This window comes from Hevea brasiliensis, chromosome 14, assembly GCF_030052815.1.
Source record: "Hevea brasiliensis isolate MT/VB/25A 57/8 chromosome 14, ASM3005281v1, whole genome shotgun sequence".
NCBI lineage: Eukaryota > Viridiplantae > Streptophyta > Magnoliopsida > Malpighiales > Euphorbiaceae > Hevea > Hevea brasiliensis.
The window spans coordinates 32,114,210-32,136,269 of record NC_079506.1 but is presented as its reverse complement, the minus strand read 5'-3'; the positions used below and the strand labels follow the sequence as shown (position 1 = coordinate 32,136,269).

Genomic DNA, 22,060 nt, shown 5'->3' with positions numbered 1-22,060 from the left:
TACAGAGCCATGGCACAATCAGTATGTGAGGTAATGTGAATACTTCAATTACTAGATGAGACAGGTTTTAAGACCTCCCTGCCTGCGAAATTGTGGTGTGATAATCAAACTGCTCTCCATATTGCTTCTAATCCGGTGTTTCATGAGTGGACCAAACATATTGAGATTGAATGTCACTTTATTCGTGAAAAGATTCAACAACAGATCATCTCAACAGGACACATCAAAACAGAAGAGCAGTTAGGAGATATTTTCACAAAAGCTCTGAATGGAGCTAGGATAGACTACATTTATAACAAGTTAGGCATGATTAACATCTATGCTCCAACTTGAGGGGAGTGTTATGGAAAGTCAATCACTATTTTATTTCTCTGTATATTCTATATTCTGTATTCCTATTTAGGATTTCTTATTTATGATTTCTTCCTAATTAATGAACACAATTATAAGAATCAATTGTATATATATACCCATATACAGATTAATTGAAATTAAGGAGAATTATCTCTTTCTACACCCTCCAAAAACCCATTAAAAATAGTAGCAATTTGTTTAGTGTTTTGCCTCGTCATCTAATAAAGAGAGAGGCCATGAATTTGTATCGAAAATGAACACGGAGTAAAATCAATATCATTTACTTCAAGCTTAGGGGACCATTGTTTCAAAATAAGCAATTGATTACTGATAAACCAAGGAACACCCTCCGGTACTCGATATTTATCCCTCTCAAGCACAAAAGTAAACAAGAAAGAATTTTTAGCAAGCGAAAAGGGATTAATCTAGAAATCAAAAGCCAAATTCCATATGTTTTTTAGTATGTTAAGAACACAATTGGCTTGGAAAGTTTTAATGGATATAATCCAACCAACGAAATAATACTCGTCGCAATTTCAGTGGCTTGTTCATCATCATTTAATTCTAGTGTCGCATCCTCCCAATAGAGAAGATTGGTTTTATAGCACAAAACAATTATGGATGGTTCAAGAGATTCCACACCGCTTCCTTATGATACTCACACTATAGAACTGTCATTACGCACCACGACAAACCTCAAACTTCGAAAGAGCGTAACAACTAGGAAGAAACCTACAAGGAGAACTCAATCACTTACCATAGGAAAGCAAGAAAGACTCAATTTGCATGATGGAGAACTTAAAAGTTTTACTCAAGAAAGAGAAAACACTCATTATTTGTTAGCACCTTAGATATGACTAATAAAAAATGATGCATAAACCATTTGATATTAAATCCTTAATCGAGAATACCTATTTTGCTTTTGGCAAAAGAACTAGATAAACCAATAAACAATCAAATATAATAATGAGAATAGAACATAGGGCATCTCGATTCCCAAGGAATCAACCACGAGTCCTTACTAGTAGTCTAAGACCTTGATGGCATTTAAATAATAAATATCACCATGAATGCATTATAGAAAGGGAATCGAAGAGAGTAAAATAAATAAGAATGAGAATGTATATAGATATTTAATAAAATTAAGTCACGAGCCAATTGAATTTAGTGCAAACCAACAATTGAGTAATTACGTAAACCCTAGTAGTTTTGCAAGTCTACAAGTATCTCAAATATACTGAGCGATGCTTAAGCTTTAATCAATCTCTGGGTTCACTTGATAAACCAAACAAGATCCAAACAAATACACCCCTCAAATTCTTTCTTGTGATGCATACACTGCGCAGAGAAGATTATTAACGGCCATTTCACTTGAAAAGACATTACTAATAGTTTTAGTTTTTTTTTTTGGTAAAAATAAAGCTATATCAAGGAGACGGTTTAGAATTTGCAAAACAAATCTTCCAGTGTTCTCTTTCTATTTATTTATTTATGTTTTCCTTTATGTATACAGCTTTGATGTGAATGATACTTCTCATGGGAGCTTTCGGCTTAGATTGATTTTTCAAAACTCAGGCGATCCTCTTCAGATGAGCTGCAAATGAAGATAGAGCTGAATCTTCTTGTCAAAGTGCATAAATTTATTTGTTAACTAATTAGAAACTACGTCCACAGAGGCGATTCACAAACAGATGCTCATAGTTTTGCCACTTGTTTGCTGAAGTTTGGATCAATGCAAACAACCACCTGTAAAATTTGTACCATATAACTTTGATCTTTCTAAAAGAACTATTAGATATACAGAAGATAAACATGTAATACATATAGGACAGAGATGCATACCTTGCCAACACTTTTACCCGAATGAAGATACTCTACAGCATCTGCAACAGCATGAACACCAACAAATCTTTTGGGATCTATGGAAACCTGTTACAATTGAATATGAGTAAGTTCAATCTGATCTGTGCATGTCTAGATTAAAAGGGTGATCAAATGTATGAAGCATCCACACTTGTTGGCTCAAGGGAGGGTTGATGTACGCAACATTACCCTTGTTTGCAAAGATGATGTTTTTGTGGATCAAACTTGTGACCTTCAGGTCACAAATGGACACCAAAGCCACCCTCGAGTGCATGCCCAGATTACTCATGATTATTGTGCATGAGATGATATGTAGCCAACATTAGCATTGAAAGGAGAAGAAACAAACAAAGAGCCAAAGTTTTATCATAGTTAAATGTCTTTGCTTAATTTCATATTTGAAGAGAAACAGGAAAACCTCCTTTCTCCTTTGCTTACTTCATTTTACAATGTAAGAAAAATAAATAACCCAGGATTCCAAGGATTTCCTTGTTTGCACCTAAATTCCAAGGATTTCCTTGTTTGCACCTAAATCCCAAGAATTTGACAAACTAAAGATATATGTACATGTTGTGAATTAGTATGGATTCTAAGACTAATATTGATATAGCCCGCCTAAAACCGAGTCAAATGGTCAAAAGGCTTGGACAAAAGAGCTAACGCAATGGTCAAAGAATCAAGAAGTCAAGAGAGACTTGGTGCGAATGTTAGGTGGCTTAGACGTTAACTTAGGAATCCCAAACGTATGATGCTTGAATGCTCAATCGAAAGATTTGAGCATTGACCAAACTGAGCATTAGCTAAGTTGGCTCAACAGAAGGGACAGATTTGCGAGGAAAATGCATCTAATAACGATCTTGCCCGTTGAGAATCTTGGGATCATAACTAAGCACTCTAAGATTCTAGAAACCATTTCCATTGGTTATTAAAGACTTCAATCTATAAATATCAGAATAAAACACAGATCAGACATGCTTACTCTACTAAAATCTCCATTAAACATTGTTCACAATTTCCTAAAAAAACACAGAGTGGTTGGCCAAAAGGTCACCGACCTCACTTGTTTTTTAGTGTTACAAACTTACATCACAATCAAACTGGTCAAAGGAGACTCACAGCAGCATCAAATATCTAATTCATATATAATGATGCTTTGAGGACCCTAGAGCATCCAATTTAAATTGGAAAATGTAGCAATAGAAAGCCACAAAAGCATACGACATAGCAACCAAAATGAGTTCTTCAAAGTTTGAGTAGAAGAAAAAAAGAACAGAGATCATATTAGCTAATCCAATGGCAGAGATTGAGAAAATTGTTTGCCATACCATAGAAAAGGTATTGAAACCGATAAACATTTTCCTAGGCGATGACTTCATTGGTTCAATCTCCAATTTGTCAGGATAACCCCTACTATCAGAATTAATATGAAACTTGCTAAAACTTTATTGCAGAATTCGAATCTATAATTTCTCAAGTGGAATAAAAAAGGTGAAAGCCAACAATCTAGGAAATTGCATTGTTGATGGGCATCAAAGCTGATTTTTAACATTAAATCACCCAAATTTTAGGATCTATATTAACCATTCACATATAGGTTAAAGATTAGTTCATCTTTAGGACCACATCACTTCATTTGGTTTTTATTCATGTTTTCTTTATAAATATGCACATTATCCAATTGGCAGTAGTTTAGCATGAGCCCTAGGCCCTTGAAACAAAAATCATGTTTGAATTTGTAGTCTCGAACCAAAAACTATGATATTATTATTATTATTATTATTATTATTATTATTATTATTATTATTATTATTTACTTTTGGGTGAAGCATAAAAGGTGCAAGTATGATTACAACATTTTAAATTTTCACGTAAACTTCTGGATATGGACCAGAGACCATAAGGCCTACAACCGAAAAATGAGGAAAAGAAAACAGAGATTCAACCTTCCTCAATTTCATTAAAAAAAAGAAGAAAATATAAGGCAATCTCTGGGGAGTATTGAACCTTTTTATGGAAAAAGCATATGACACAAAACAGGATGAAAGAATCACCTTAAGCTTTCCTGTAGAGAAAAGATCAAATAGCCTGTCCAGATGCTGTTGCCATAAGTGACCATATTGAATTAGGAAAAAACCAGCCTGCAACCATTGGCATTGTCAAAACAACTAGATCAACAAAAACAGGGAAAGGCCAACATCAAATGCTTCATCCAACAAATAAAGTAATGCTATATTCAGTTCTTCTATTAGTTCCCTTTTGTTTATGGTAATGGTTATAATAGCCATTAAACAGTAACGCAAGTCAAGAAATAATATTTTTGTTCCTTTTTCCCCAATTAATTGGAACTCAAATCAAACATGCAAAAAAGTTTCATCTAACAAAATAATGTAAATGAAGTCAAGGAAACCTTTAAGATCTCACAATGCTTATGACCAAAAGCTTTTGAGGCATAATTAATTACCATTCTTAGCTAGACATGCACACACAAGGAGACACAACTTATCTATGTCTATGAACACTCAAACATTGAGGAAGAAGCAAATAATGAAATCATCAGGAAGATTTTGGTGCAGGTTCACTAATTCCATGCAGTAGTTATGAAGGGGGGGAGGGGAGAATGATTGGAAATACAGGGAAATTTTTAAAATGAAAATTGGAAACTTAGATAAATGAATGTGTTATTCAATTTTCCAATTTTGTTTTGGGAAAATGGAAAGGTAGGAACTAGGAAACTTAGAAATGGAAAAGAAAAACTATGAAAAGGAAATAGAAAATGTTTTCCATAACTAAACTGCCGCCCTCTTCTCTTATTCTCTTGCTTGTGTTTTCTGCTTCTCACGCCCAAACCATTGGCCACCATTGTTGGCTGCTAAAAACCTCTGATCTTCCAAGGGCTCTATGGTGACGACTACTGAAGATTTGATTCTCCCTTCTCTCTTTTTAAAACTATTTTGCTTTCCTTTTTTCTTTAATTTTCATTTTTGATTTCCTTTTCCTTCTCACTTCTACTATTAAAGCCACTGCTCAGGGTTAAAGCATTCTCCTCAACCTTCCAAGGATGTTAGTAGCCAAGACTTAAAAGAAAAGAAAAGTGTTTCAAAGACAAACACATTTCAAATTTTTTGAAAATTACAAAAATGGGCCCAAAACATTTCGAGCCCATTTTGGTTGGTTTCCATTTCAAAAAAATTTCCAAAACATAGAAATGTGGGTGAGCTAACGGTTATGTGCTTCATAGAAGGGAAGGGAACCTAAGAAACATTTCCAAAATGTAAAAAGGTGGGTAAGCTAATATTTATGTGCTTTGTATCAAGGAACGAAATAAACCATTACAAGTAATGATATAGCTAGCCTTCTCCTAAATGCAAGGATTTCAAACCCCTGCTTCCTAATCCACTCATTGAACAAAAAAGAGAAAAAGAGAAGAGAGACAGAGAGAAGGAGGGGGCAATAAAGATAACCTACAAGGTCAATGAAACTAGAAGAAAAAGATAGAAGTATCAAAATAGCATCAACAGTTTAAAGATAATGGACACTCTAGCCTACAAGAGTAATGCAAGGGCAATGTACAATGAAAGCACATTCATAGTCTAAAAGGTACATACCACTGTTTGGCTTTTCGCTAAAATCTTCTCACAAAGTCCAGTATAATTTGATGGCATCCATCCATGTTCTCCTTGATACTAGAAAAGAATACAAAGCCAGGTACACCAACCCAAAAAGTGAAAATTCATACATACTTGGCTTCACAGTTCATAGAATGATTGAAGATAAATGCCCACATAAATAGTGAAAAGCGAAGGTACAATAATTTCAAGCTGATAAGTAAAAGGCCCAAAAGACAGCCCATAACCAACGAACCGTTTAGTTCAGTTTCTTCTCTCTGTTCAATTCATTTCAATTTTGTCTCCCATTAGGTTTGATTCAGTTTTGTCTATTATTAGTTTTGATTTATTTAGTATTACTCATTTCCAGACTAAACCAAACCAAACCAACTCTTGTTAATCATTCATTAGACAATTTTGAATTTGTATCATTATGTTGACTCTTTCATTTGCGTATAAAATCTAAACTGCATATATTTATTTGTCAACCTCCACACACACATTATAATGAATTGTATAACATAAAAACACTAGTTTTCCCACAAAAGAAATGCCAAAATGGTATTATCATAAAAAGATGCAAGGAAAGTAGGAAACCTAAAATTTGTAAGAGCAAATATTCAAATGCCAATCATTTAGGAAGTTTATGAAGGAAAAGCAACCTGTGAAATCATTCCGATCACAATAAGTCGTCCATGGACTGCTAAAGCATTCAGACACAGGCCAAACATGTCACCACCAACAGATTCATAGATGACATCAACACCTTTAGGAAATTCCTTCTTTAGAACCTGTTAGAATTGAAAGTCTTAGGTATTCCCTAAAACTCTATATTATTAAAAAGGTAGAAAGAACAGAGAAGAAAATGTATGATCACATCCCACAATCGATTATGCGAGTCTGATCTTACTTAGCTATTGAAATTAGGGATCTCCCACATGTTTGTATTTACCAAATCCCTTTTACTTTACACAATTTAGAAATCCACTATAGTTTTATTCCAGATTCATTCAAGTGACAGAGACAACTAAGAAACAGATTATTTAATATTGCATTATAAGACTATTGAGAATAAATCTTAAAGGAATAACACTCATGCATTAAACAGATATTCAAAAAATGTGCCTTACGCACCCACACTACTTAGTTCTAGTCAAGGCTTCCAGTTCAATCTGGGCCAAAACGAGCAGTTCTGACTCAAGATTCAGGTGATCCCAAGACAAGATCACAGCACCCCGCGCGCCCCACCCCCCCAAAGTTTGAAAATTGGATTAGGTCCAGCTTTGATCAAATCCAATGGCTGAAATTTTTTTCAGAATCTTTTAGAAGGAAAAAACCCGGTTTTGATTCAGACAGGACAGGCTAGTTGTTCAAGGCCAGTTTTGGTCAATCTGGTTTGACCAATTTGGTTTCAGATTGGACCAGTCCAGTACCGATTCTGAACCAGCCCTTGGTCACATTTACTTAGTTCAAAATAGAAAAGAAAACCTGACCAATCAATAATTGATTGCTATATAATCAAGTCACTAGAATTTGGAAAAATCAAATGAAGTTATTGGTTAAGTTTTGACCCAATAGTTCTCATGATCTGAAACTCAACTGTCTACCCCTTTTACACATTATAACGTGAAAAGAAAACTAAATGAAAGAAGAAACTTATGAACTGTAAACTACATGAAATAGGAAATGTTTGAAGTTTAGGCACATACAGTTTTGATATTTTCAACTTTGTAATCTATAACTCGGTCAACTCCCAATTCTTTCAAGAGCGTTGCCTTTTCCTTACCTCCACAGGTTGCAACTACTTTATTTCCTGCCAACTTTGCAAGCTGCACATTTAACTATTCAAAATTGGTACTTGCTTCTATGTGAAAATGGAAAAAGGAGAAAAAAAAAATTGAAGATTGAGTAAGCAAGGAACAATAATTATACACTCACAGCAAAAATAACTGAGAACTGAATAGCAAACAATTTATCACCAAGACATAAGAAATCCATGTTGCTAAAAAGAAACTTGAAAATAACAGATAAAAGATCTCTTATTTTCAATCTATGAATGCTAACTATCTTGCTTAATTTCCCATCTATACATAAAAGGCACTGAAAGCCATGAATCCCATTCCCAAACAGAGTCTAAAGTGTGCAAGTTCAGGTATCACTGGTTTTCACACTCAATTTAACTTACGTATGCATTAATAACAGTTCCCAAGCATGCAAGTGCTATTAATGCACCTATTTTATTCACATAAAAAAAAAGACCACCTTCACAGAAGAAAGGCGTCTTCACTGAGATAAATTATATTATCAGGAGGTCGTAATTAGAAAAAATGATTTGCAATATATGAAGGAAATGCCATATGAACATGTAAAGCAACAGGCAATAGCTATTAATTACAATTGCAATTTGACCTCATGAGTTTTCTGACAGACAATTCAATTCTTTTGATAATCACCCTAAGAATTTCAACCACATAGCTGCAGTTCAAAATCTCAGCTTGCACTAGATCAAGCAACAGTGATATAGAATGATTATTCTCTAGTGAAATTTAAATGTTGTACTCCTTGCACCATCAGTTTGGTATGAAATCTAAAGTTTTATATAATATGCTGTTATATTTACTTCATCTAATTAGATGATAACACAGAATCTTTACAACTCTAATATCAGTTCTGGAAAAAAGTACTGTGACCTTTCAATTATATTTACTATCATGCCTTGCAGATAATCTCCATTTTAAACTTGCTCATAGATTGCATCTACTAATATCATTACGAAACAATGAAAAGATTCACATAACAAACAGAAAAGCATGTGATATAATAATGGATTAATAATATTGGTAAATAAATCAGAAGAATGCATTAAGGCACAACCTGTGACAAGAATAGGTACACATCACGGTAGTAATGAAGTAAAAAAAATAATAAACTCATTTATCAAAGGACTACTGAATGTTCACCTGGACAGCAAATTGCCCAGTCCCTCCTGCAGCAGCAGTAACAAGAACTACTTTTCCAGATTCCATCTGTCCAGCCTAAAGTTCCATAAGAAAAGAACATCATTAGAATTTATAAGAAACAAAATGAAGCTAAACTTCCAGACTTAGCACACGCATAAAGCATAACCTTCTCTAGAGCAATTGACGCTGTTAATCCTGATGTAAGCATGGCAACAACTTCAGGATCTGGTCTTGGCACAGGAAGAATATGTTTTGCAGGAACCTGAATTGTGTACATCATCCTTTATTCATAAACTCAACAGTTATGTCTTAAATTTCACAATAAATAGAAAGTGAAACTGACAAAAAAAAAAAAAAAGAGGAAGAAGAAGAAAGAAAGAAAGAAAGAAAGAAAGAAAGAGACAGAGATAAAAAGAAAGATGATGCCGAGAAAGAAACAACTCTTTCCAATCATTAAAAAGATAAACATTCAGCTTTCAAGGATATACCACTGTGAATTCAGCATAACTTCCAAAAGTCATAATTGCAGCAGGAGTGCCAACTTTCAAATCCCGAACAGATTCCCCCAAAGCTGCAATTATTCCCACTGCCTGGAAAGGAGAGATTAAAATAAAAAAGGAGAAAATTTTAAAGTATAGACATGATCATCCACTAGACATCTAAAGCTGCATTAGTTATATTTTCTATGATTACCAAACCCACGACCATCTAGAGAACGTCAACATGATCAAATTGCATATTTATAATGTTTTATGCACCTCAAAACCAGCATCAAATGGAAGACGAGAACCAAGGTCTTTGTTGTTGCCCGTAAAATACCGTCCAGAGCTGAAGTTTACCTGATTGCAAGTTAATAGCAAGTCATTGTTAAAAAACACATACAAGCACATTAATGGGTATAGATATAGAGATAGGGAAATCATATATGTGAATCAAATAATTTGCCCCAAAGAAGAAAAATGCCTTGGTATGGTTATGCATGATAACAGTGAAAATGAAGATGAGACTTGATGTGAGACTTCCTTTCCCCACATATCTCCCTCCTATCCAACTTTTCTTATAAAAAGCCTCTCTTTTCTGTCAATTAACAGCTTTCTCTAATCAAAACACCACTTTAGTGGACAGAAATTCAAATGGTTTCACATAGCTGACAAGTTTGAACAGGATTCTGTAGCTGTTCTTAACTCTTTCCTCAATCAAACTACAACCTTGACAGAAGCCAATTGTGCTTAAGACATAAACTTAGAAGGTCACATCCTTAATCTCAGTTGTAAGTAAAGGATGATGAAGCACACTGCAGAACAACAACCCAAACTATATATTTGTCATGAGAATACATGTGTTTGTGTGTGTGTATATAAACAAGCACAGTTTCCTTATTAACAAATATCTAGGTGAAACAATGTAATGTAACAAACGAGAACACATCATTAGCTGAATAACCCATTTTACTAACCGTCAAAGACCAAAGAATAGAAGACAATTTAACCTACTCATGCAAGTAAAAACTTAGGGAGAACAAACTATGTTGATATACATAACTGCAAGAGGCAATTAGCCATACAGTGAATCTTCTCTACAAAACCGAGGAATTACAGACTTGGACCTTGGGCAACATAGATAACAACAGAATAAGATGTAGAGGGGAAAAAATGAAAAGGAATTGAAGTTGATCTTTTCAACGAGCTTACATCACTAGCATTTACACCAGCATAAATGACTTTCACAAGAACTTGATGTGGTTCAATGGGTAATCGCAGTGGTGTGCTTACAATGCGGGTAGCATTGCGGAAATTGTGACTCAAAGTATGGACAACTCTGAAAAGCAAAATCTAACATGCATTAGTAAGCAACTTTAGGAAACAATTACAGATTGTAAGATTATTACAATTTAGAAGACTTACATGCGTTACTTCAATGAGATAGGATATCATAAATTAAAGCAGTTAACCTAGAGGGTGTGAGGCAAATATATCACACTTGTCAAAATTGTTAGATAAAACCTTCCAGCAATAGAAGTAAACACTTACCATTCCATCAAAACCACCATATAAGGCTACATTAAACTTTATTAGAATGTTGATTCAATATTTCAGCCCACTACTTAAAAATAACAGTTCATTTTTAAATAGATGAATGTTTTCGATTACAAATTGATTTCAATTTTGCCGCTACAATAAACCAATTCAAAACCATATATATATATATATATATATATATATATATATATATATATATATATATATAACCAATTTTTTTTTATTTAAACAAATGAGATAATAGGTAAGAGTGTAGAAACCAAACAATTCTGACCCTGTTTTTGTTTATTTGGTTTTTTAAATTCCAAAGAACTGGTTTGGTTTGAAATTCACTGGTTGCAATTTAACATTTGATTTTAGCATTACCTCGAACCGACCAAACCAGACCATACATACTGCGAAATAGTAGGCATGCTGCACAATTCTTGCAGGAAACCCAGTGGTCCAACCACTGTGTATGCAGGAAACAATCAAATGTATATCATTTGTTCCATTCTGAAAAAGGTATTTTCTTACGTCTTCCAACACACCCCTCATGTTCCTTCCCTTTGTTTCTCATTCATATTACTAACATTCATTTTAGAATATAATTAAAGGGTAGGAAAATAAGAATAGAAGCTGCCCAAACAACTCCATAAATTAGATAAGAACACCAAAATAGAGACTGATAAAAAAAATATAGACGGATGAACATGGCAGTTACTGGGAGAAAGATAAGATTCAAATGAAATATGTTATGGAAAGTCAATCATTATATTATTTCTGTGTATATTCTGTATTCTGTATTCCTATTTAGGATTTCTTATTTAGGATTTCTTCCTAATTAGTATAACACAATTATAGGAATCAATTGTATATAAATACCCATGTACAGATTAATTGAAATCAATGAGAATCATCTCTTTCTACATCTCTTTCTACATGGTATCAGAGCAGGCCATCTAGGGTGACTATTTGTTCTCACCACCCAGCTCAGGAGAGACCTTGGCCGCCGACCGGCCGTTTCGATTCCGATCAACATTGCCAGCGTCGCCTCAATCCCCTCATTCCACCACTGTGTGCTGTTGCCTGATCCAGTACACCATTAAAGGACTTCTGAGGTTTGGCTCTCAGATCCTATTTCGGTATTTACTTGATTTGTGATTTTGGATTATTTTGTTGCTGTCAGCACTTTGGATTAGCGTTTTGGTTAGTTTCTTTGTCTCAACAAATGGCAGACAATAAGAATGTTATTTCTGATGTGATTCCGATGATGACTAAGATCACGGAACACAAACTTAATGGTTCAAATTACCTGGAGTGGAGTAAGACTGTTAGGGTCTATTTGCGTAGCATTGATAAGGATGATCACCTTACTAAAGATCCACCTACTGATGATACACAACAAACTTGGCTAAGGGAGGACGCTCGGTTGTTTTGCGCTTGAACTCGATTCACGTGAGGTAATTAGTTTTATTAATCAGTGTGAATTTGTTAAATAATTGTTGGATTACTTTGATTTTACGTATTAAGGGAATATCTCCGTATTTATGATGTTTGTAAGGCATTCTAAGAAAGAGAATAAGTCTCTCACGGCTTATTTTATGGATTTTAAACGGGTATATGAGGAACTTAATGTATTGTTGCCTTTTAGTTACGATGTGAAAGTTCGCCCAACGAGCAATTATGAGTTTTCTTGCGAGCCTTCCTTGAGTATGAGGCGCTAAATCTCGATTCTTTCGATTCGAGATTTCCTCTTTGCATGAAACATTCACACGGGTCCTTGAGAGTACCCAATCTTCACAGTGCTCTTATTAGCCGTAATCCAAATGGACAACAGGGTAATAGAAGAGGAAGTAGAGGAGGAATTACAGTAATGTCAGCGTAATGGAGAGGCTAGTTCTAATCAGACTCAAGAGGAGTCATTTGTTATTATTGTCATGAGCACAGCCATACAAAATATAATTGTCCGCGACTTCAGAGGAAAAATCGGCGATCACAGATGGCAAATATGGCGTGAGAGGATTCTACGGTATCTTCCTCGAGAAAAGCTGTTTTGGTATCTGCAAGATTTTGCAGTTTTCCCGATCGAGCATCTCTAAAGCCTACCGGTTCCCTATCAACTGCGATCACGAGTCGTAAATCCACTACATGCCTTGTGTCTTCCTCATCCAAATGGGTTATTGATTACGGTGCAGCAGATCACATGAGTAATTCTAGTCTTCTATCCGCTTTGTCTAATCCCACTTCCTCTCATTACTTTGGTGATGGTTCTACTTCTTGTGTCATGGGTTGCACTGCGAATCGACTCGTCAATTTCTTTGTCATCTGTTTGTGTCTACCAAATTTCTCTTTTAATCTACTTTACATTAGTAAACTTACTCGTACCTTAAATTGTTCTATTTCCTTTTTACGATCGGTGTTTGTTTGAGGATCTTACGACGGTTATTGGTAGAGGGCGTGAGTCGTGGTCTCTACATTCGGAAAATCATGTACATGATCGCTTGTTTGCTCGATGTAACACCTCTTGAAGCTCATTGTAGATTGGGTCATCCTTCTTTGTCTACCATGAAGAAGTTGTGTCCTCGATTTGATCTTTATCGATACTAGAATGTGAGTCGTGTCGGTTGCAAAACATCATCGTTTGCCTTACGTGTCTAGAGTCAATAAGCGGGCTTCATCCCCTTTTGAGTTAGTTCATTCGATGTTTGGGGTCCTTGTTCTACTTCTAAAGCGGATTTCGTTATTTTGTTACTTTTGTTGATGATTACTCGTGTTACTTGGTTATATTTAATGAAGAATCGTTCTGAGTTGTTTTCTATCTTTTGTGCCTTTTGTAATGAAATCAAAACTCAATTTAATATTTCTGTGCGCATATTAAGAAGTGACAATGCTAAAGAATATTTTTCAGCACAATTTTCTTACATGACACAAAATGGCATTCTTCATCGATCTTCTGTGTGGATACCCCATCCCAAAATGGCGTGGCGAAAGAAAAATCGGCATCTTCTTGAGGTAACTCGTGCTCTTCTTTTTCGATGAAAGTTCCTAAACACTTTTGGGCATTTCTACGGCATGTTTTTGATCAATCGTATGCCGTCTTACATCCTTAATGGGGATATTCCTTATACCGCTTTGTTCCTACAAAATCTTTGTTTCTGTTGAACCCGTATTTTTGGTTGTACTTGTTTTGTATGCGTGATGTTCGTCATGAGTTACTAAATTGGATCAAAGTCTCTCAAATGTGTCTTCCTTGGGTACTCCGGATTCAAAAAGGGTACATTGTTTCTCTCCTACTCTTAATCGTTATCTTGTTTCTGCAGATGTCACATTTTTGAGTCCACTCCATTTTTTCTCAATCATCGTGTATGAGAGTCGGGGAGGAGGATGATATCTTAATATATCTTGCCCAATCAATGTCTAGTCCTCTCTCACACTGTTTCTTACGTCTCTAGACCTACTCGGCCTCCCGTTGTTCATGTTTATTCGGAGATTGGAGATTCGACTCGGATCCTCCACTAGCTACTTCGTTGGGAGATCACGTACTCACTCATCGATCATGATTACGATCTAGATTTACCCATTGCTCTTCGTAAAGGTAAACGTTCATGTACTTACCCTATCTCTTCTTTTGTTTCTTATAATCAATTGTCTTCTTGTTCTCGGTGTTTTGTTACTTCTTTAGACTCTGTTCCTATCCCTAATCTTGTTGGTGAGGCCTTTGTCTCATCTGGTGGTGTCTTTGCTATGAAAGAAGAAATGGAGGCTTTAGATGCTAATGGTACATGGGAATGTTGCCTTTGCCCACCGTAAGAAAGCTATTGGTTGCAAATGGGTATTCTGATGAAGGTAAATCGATGGTTACGTGGCTAGGTTAAAAGCACGCCTTGTAGCAAAAGGATATGCTCGGACATATGGGGTTGATTACTCGACACTTTTTCTCCTGTAGCTAAACTTACTTCGCTTGTTTATCTCTTTAGCTACATATGATTGGCCCTGCACCAATTGGATATCAAGAATGCTTTCCTTCATGGTGATCTTCGTGAGGAGGTGTATATGGAGCAACCACAGGTTTGTTGCTCGGGGAGTTGGGTAAAGTTTGTAGGCTTGGAAGTCTCTTTATGGCTTGAAACAAAGTCCTAGGGCCTGGTTTGGGAGATTCAAGAAACAATGCAGAATTTGGTATGCAAAGAGTAAGTGTGATCACTCGGTATTTTATAAGCAATCTGAGGTGGTCTAATTCTCCAGTAGTCTATGTGGATGACATTATCATCACCGGAGTGACTCTGCAGGTATTTCATCTCTTAAAACCTTCCTCCAAACCCAGTTTCAGACCAAAGACCTGGGATTATTAAAGTATTTTTTGGGTATTGAAGTTATGAGAAGTAAGAAGGGTATTTTCTTGTCTCAAAGAAAATATGTCATCGATCTATTGAGAGACAGGAAAATTAGGTGCTAAGCCTTGTAGTGCACCAATGACTCCAAATTTACAAGGATAGTGAGTTGTTTGAAGATCCGAGAGAGATCGAGATTGGTAGGAAAATTGAACTACCTTCTTGTCACTCGTCCGACATTGCTTATGCCGTTAGTGTGGTAAGTCGGTTTATGTCTTCCCCAACTGTTGCTCATTGGGAAGCCTTGGGACAAATCTTGTGCTATCTGAAGGAGCTCGGGAAGAGGTTTGTTATATGGTAATCATGGGCATTTGAATGTTGAATGTTTTTCGATGCCGGATCTAAGGTTGATAGGAGGTCAACTACTGGATATTGCGTTTTTGTTGGAGGAAATTTGGTGTCTTGGAAAAGCAAGAAGCAGAGTGTAGTTTCTCGATCTAGTGCTGAATCCGAATACAGAGCCATGGCACAATCAGTATGTGAGGTAATGTGGATATTTCAATTACTAGATGAGACAGTTTTAAGACCCCCAACTGCGAAATTGTGGTGTGATAATCAAAGCTCTCCATATTGCTTCTAATCCGGTATTTCATGAGCGGACCAAACATATTGAGATTGATTGTCACTTTGTTCGTGAAAAGATTCAACAACAGATCATCTCAACAGACATATCAAAGCGGAGAGCGATTAGGAGATATTTTCACAAAAGCTCTGAATGGAGCTAGGATTGACTACATTTGTAACAAGTTGGGCATGATTAACATCTATGCTCCAACTTGAGGGGGAGTGTTATGGAAAGTCAATCATTATATTATTTCTGTGTATATTCTGTATTCTGTATTCCTATTTAGGATTTCTTATTTAGGATTTCTTCCTAATTAGTACAACACAATTATAGGAATCAATTGTATATAAATACCCATGTACAGATTAATTGAAATCAATGAGAATCATCTCTTTCTACATCTCTTTCTACAAAATAAATATACTAAACAGTAGGGAGAGCTTCAACTGCAAGCACAGAAGGACAAATCATTCTATATGGTGATTGGTGTGGGTACAATTCATGAATGGAAAGGATTAATATTCAACTAATGTAAATTGATTTTGAATTTATATATAATGAACAAAAATCTAAATAAACGAAATAAATAAGTTTAAACAAAATTTCTCACATCTTCTCAAAGCTTTGAGGAAGTCGAAGATTTGTTGGGGCTTTGAAAGAAACCCTTTTCCTGGAAGCTGAAGAACGCACCAAGTATTTTGCTTCTTCTGCAGGAGTGGGCCAATATTCCATACCCCTGCGATGTGTTATCCACAGGCAAGAGCCAGCTTTACTCTCATCAGTAATGAGCTCAAATGCACCTACAAATGCGCACAGATATTGGAATTTTGATTTTTTTTGAGGGGGAACCAAAGGAAATAAATAAAAGGAGGTTCTATAATCATTGGTATCATGTGTTGGTAAAAAACCATTTTGTAAGGGGAAAAAAGCCTATAGTAGGAAAATGACATGCTCAACAAACTGAATGAACAATCAATACACATCTGAAGAAATCAGGAATTTAAAAGAAATTTGATAAAGTCCAAGCATAAGAAATCACACCAGTAAAATATCATGAATTTTTCAGGACTTGGAATTGTTTGGGTGCAGGAAAGGCTTGCCATAAAGTATACCTTTGATTACCGTTTTCATCGGAATAAAGCCTCCCATCAAATCAACAAATTTAGCATCGATTTTTGATCCCATCTCAGTTTCAACAAACTGCATCCAATGTTTAAGGCAAATAAAATAGCAAATACAAGCCCCACATATAGAATTATAGATTAAAATTGGAATTATTTAGTCGCAAATTGAATTTAAGGGACGGAAGTGAAACATGAGGCAAAATTTAAAAGGGACTATAAAAATTACCCAATTTTTTTGAGTCACTGTTGATTCAAATATCATAAAAACAAAAGATAAATGATAGTAAAGAAACATTCAGTGGTAATAAAATCAATTTCAGAGAATTGACAATGCCAGCATAAAGCAAGAACAGAAATTTCATATTTTTAAATCAGTGCTATGCCAAGAACAATAATGGAAACTAGCTCATTTCATATATGCCAACTGGATTTCCTCCAAAATTTTAGGTAGGTAAGTTATATTTTTGGCATTATAAACAGAATCTTAAGCTATCATATAATTGGCTTAAACTCTAAATTCACTTATCATATTATTTGGGAATTTTGTTTATTATGATGAAAATCATCTAATGATGGTAGAAAAACAACTGGTAGAAGTCCGGAGATCTTCATATTACAGGCTTACCTCAGGACAAAGCACATTAATGCGAATACCTTGACGTTTGTATGGAACAAGTGATCTAGTAAACATAACAACACCACCTGAGGAAATTTAAAAACAACAAAAAAAAGTAAGTAAACATTGAAAACGTATATAAACTAATTCATGTTCAATGTGTTTTTGAGTGCGCTTGAAATTTTGTTTTATAGATCAGGATGAGTATAAACAACCAAAGAGAGCATTTGGAAGAAATCAGCAACAAGAAGTGATACTGAGCAGCACACCTTTAGAGCCAGAGTAGATAGGGTCAGTATACAGAGGATAAAGACCTGAAGCAGACCCCAGATTTATAATGACTCCAGGCTTTTGTGCAGCTTTCATAGCTTTTATCTGTTCAGGAATGAATATAGACACTTGTAATTTCACAGAAGATTGTGCTCAACAAACAGGAAAAGTAAAAATTCATCAGCACGATTGTCTATTCTCATCCAGCTTTCAAACCCTTTTTACCTTCTTTTCTTTCTTTGTAAATTTATAATGGAAATATCTCAAGTGACATGTTGATCCTACTTCGAGCATGTGATAAATTTGACTTGCACAGAGAAATTTCAAGATGGCCTTTGAGGGTGGGTGCAGGTAGGACCTTAAATACTGAGCAATACTGACATTGATAAACATTATTATGAAGTAGTGATCTTAAGTTTCTGTAGTAAAATATTAAGAATGCTACTTATATTTACAATTCAGTATCCCCAAATCCAAAGGCCAGTAGAAAAAGGGCTAAGTTTCAAAGTTTTGAAATAAATAGAGAAAATAACGCACTCTAGAAGCTTCTTAAGAGTATATACAGCTGTCAGATTCTAATTTGACAATGCTAAACTCCCCAAGACTGCAATATAATTATTTTTTGGTAGCCTGAGTAAAACTATTTCAAGAAAAGAAATTCAAATTTAAGCGTACCGCAAGCCGAGTGCAATCAATTACTGCAACCAGGTTCACGTTAACGGCGTGCCTCCACGAATGAGTACCATCAGTTTGATCATTATAGAATGGTATAGAAGTACCTATACCAGCACTGTTGATACAGATATCCAGTCCTCCATATGTTGCTACATGCTTCTCAAAAGCAGCAGCCAAATCTCCTGTTCACAGCAGAAAAATATCAACTTTAAAGAGGTACCATCTTGTTCCCAAGCACTAATTGTTGTTTAAATGAGGAAAGAGAAGTTAACCACAACAGAATTATGCATTTCACAAAACAGGAACATAATATTAAATGAAGTTCTTTTCTATTGCTTCTTTGTAAAACCGTGCAATATTCCTCAGACCCCTTTGTATGACACTTCAATATTACTTAACAAAATGACTACACCGACCTTCTACTGATTAGATAGAATGAGGAGTATTATAAAGCATCAAGCTTAAAGCCAAAGCTAGCTTCCATAAAGGAAATTGAAAATGCAAAATATGAGAAAGGAACAATTCCATTTTCAGAGATAATTACTGGTAAAACTTACTCGAGTTTGCCACATCGCATCTAATAAACAGAGCAGTTGGGAATTCCAACTTGGAATGGAATTTGGCATTCTCTTTCTCAATGAGGGATACAACTTCCTTCCCCTTTTCTTCCAAGAAATCAACAACCGTAACAAACACTCCCTTCGCTCCCAGAGCTAAACTAAGCGCCTTCCCTTCATGAAAAAACCACCAAACCACATAAGTATAACCAAGGTAAACAATTCCTATATCAATCAAAGACTTATGGAAATTTTCCATGTATAATAAAATATTGGGCATTTTACTATTTATTCTCTGATTATGACAAAACTCTCAATCCTCTATTTTTTTATGAGCCTCTATTTTTTTATGAGAAACAAGTTAGTCTTTGATGTATATTTTTTATAACAAAAATAATTAAAATTCACTGTTAATCAACCATAATCAAATCAATAAATTCAATTCCAAGGGACTAAATTGTTACATATATTAAATTTTGTGGACTAAACCATTACAAAAAATGAAATGTAATAGAACATAAAAATGAAAGGATTAAGGATTAAATTATAAATCACCCTAAAATATTTGATGGTTTTTACAAGACGATTAAACTTAATAATTGTAAATTTTTTTAATCTTTTCACAGAATACAAAGCTATAAGTTCATAATCATAGAAACAATTTAGAGCCCTTTATAATTGTAATCAAACATTTCAATTACAATACATGCAGAGAGAATTTGATCTCAACTTAAACCCCAAGCACTCGCTCCAAATCAAGGAAATCAATATTACTTAACCTCGCGGAACCAAAATATTTCCCAGTTAAAAAGAGAGAATCCATCATCAGGGACAGACTAAGAGAAAAAGACATAATCATTAACATCTTAAAGAACAGTAACTTTTCAGCAAACGACGGCCTCACTGATCATTCATTATCAACAGAAGCAGATGAGTTTGCAAATTAAAAAAATGAAGCTAACTAGCTAAGTGTTGATAAATTTGTACCAATCCCCGAGGCTCCACCAGTGACGAAAGCTGATAAACCTGGTTTGATCTCCATAGAAATGGCGTTTACTTCAATTCTCAGTAGTGATGTTAACGAGAGAAGATTAACCAGATATATAGCCTTGGAACGAAAGGCCAACTTGTAATACATAAAAATATTTCCATATATTATATTATTTTTAACAGGCGGCGAAAGATTTCGCACCAACGTCTTTTAGCAAAAAGAGTTTATGCGACGGACTAATATTTAATAAAATATAAAATATATAATAAATTCAATATAAAATATAATTAATGAATATTTAATTAAATTAATTTAATATATAACTTTATCCTTTTATTTAGAAATAGAAGAAAATTGTAAAAAATAATTCGGTATGTTTTCTTAATTTATAAATAATAATTATTTTTAACCTTTTCAAAATTTAATTATAATGAAGTACTTTAAAAATGTAAATAATATTTACTATATAAAATTTCATAAAATATTTATAATTATTAATTTTTAAAGCGCATGTATCAAATTAAATAAAAAAAATATAATATGAAAGTGTTTAATAATGAACTATCATATTACATATTTAATTACTATAAATATATAATTATATTAAAATTATATAATATACCTAAAAATATTAAAAATATATAATTTTTGTTTCATTCTTTTATTTGGTGCTATTTAATACAGTTTTTTTATTCGATTGTTAATAAAAAAATTAAAACCATATTAAAACTCTAAAATAAGTTCTAATTGATATGATTCAATTTTATAATATTGATTTTTTTAATTATTTTTTTTATTAGTTGTTTTAATTTTTTAAAGTGTCAATTTTTATGAATAATGCACATCATACTTTTAACACTAAAGAAAATAAAGATAAAAAAAAAAATAATAACTCTGCAGTTGTAATTTTTAATAAATCATAATAAATAAAATAATTATCTTTTTCTAGCAAAATTATAAAATAATTATAATAATAATAATATATAAAAAAATAAATTAATTGAATTTAGGCATAATTGTCATCAATTGTTTTTGTTAATATTAATTTTTTATTAAAATTAAATAGATTTCTTTTTCTTTAAATTTTACTTTGATAGTTTTCAAAAAAAATTAACATTCATATTTAGTTGCTTTATTATTTATTTATTTTTTTTTATAATTCATAATCATAAAAAGTTAAAAGTTTTAATTTTATTTATTCATAATAATTATAAAAAATTTGATTTAATTTTTTATTATATTTTATTACTTTTTAATTTTTATGATATTTAATTGTAGCACTGTTGATAATATAAATTTTTTATTTAATGAATTATAAGAGATTAATGAGTATATAAAATGAAATAAAACTTCTAACCATAATACATTTATATGTTAATATGATCTCAATACATTACTTATTGTATCAAAATAAATATACAATTTATTATATTATAGAACTTTTATTTTTAAATATATTAAATAATGTTAAAATTTTATTAATATTATATAAAATTAAAAAAAATTAAAAATAATATTTTTTTTCTTTCACGTAATGCTATTGATTTATCGTTGTTAAAGTAAAATATGACTTCAATTTCTTTTTTATTTAATAGTAATTATTTATAATCCATATCATAGAGTGTAATGAAATTTTTACTCTGGACAACCCACCGCAACCCTCCTCTTTATCCGGACTTGGGACCGGCTAGGTACAAATTACTTAGGCGGAGTTTTAGATGAATTGACGAAATATATACAAGAGAGTATCCCTTGGTGCATGATATTTGCAGATGATATAGTTCTGATAGATGAGACGCGAGCATGAGTCAATAGAAAGTTGGAGCTTTGGAGAAGTACTCTAGAGTCAAAAGGTTTTAAGTTAAGTAAAACAAAAACAAAATACATGCATTACAAGTTTAGTAAAGACCAAACTGGTAATAGGGAAGGAATTAGTTTGGATGGAGTGGTACTGCCCCAAAATAATCACTTTAAATATCTCGACTCAATCCTTCAAGTAGATGGGGGATGTGAGGAGGATATTAGTTATAGGATTAAAGTCGGATGGTTGAAGTAGAAAAGTTCCACG

The 22,060-nt window shown here is 33.7% G+C and overlaps 1 protein-coding gene across 2 annotated transcripts; it reads right to left on the bottom strand.

Moving 5' to 3' along the window:
- Positions 1-1,458: 1,458 nt before the first annotated feature.
- LOC110658935 (uncharacterized) lies at positions 1,459-20,122 on the bottom strand. 2 transcript variants are annotated; one of them, XM_021816721.2, is made up of 18 exons: positions 19,989-20,122; positions 19,002-19,175; positions 18,445-18,626; positions 17,769-17,874; positions 17,509-17,585; positions 16,872-16,959; positions 16,370-16,559; positions 10,474-10,600; positions 9,541-9,621; positions 9,271-9,372; positions 8,949-9,044; positions 8,783-8,857; positions 7,532-7,663; positions 6,485-6,613; positions 5,823-5,900; positions 4,269-4,355; positions 2,197-2,283; positions 1,459-2,100 (listed from the first exon to the last, which is right to left on the bottom strand). In XM_021816721.2, exons 1-18 carry the CDS (start codon positions 20,041-20,043, stop codon positions 2,050-2,052), a joined length of 1,917 nt encoding a protein of 638 aa, XP_021672413.2. In that variant the 5' UTR covers positions 20,044-20,122; the 3' UTR covers positions 1,459-2,049. The 2 variants fall into 2 exon arrangements, with proteins under 2 accessions (XP_021672413.2, XP_021672414.2); XM_021816722.2 differs by having other exon boundaries at positions 7,532-7,651; positions 19,989-20,110.
- Positions 20,123-22,060: the final 1,938 nt, after the last annotated feature.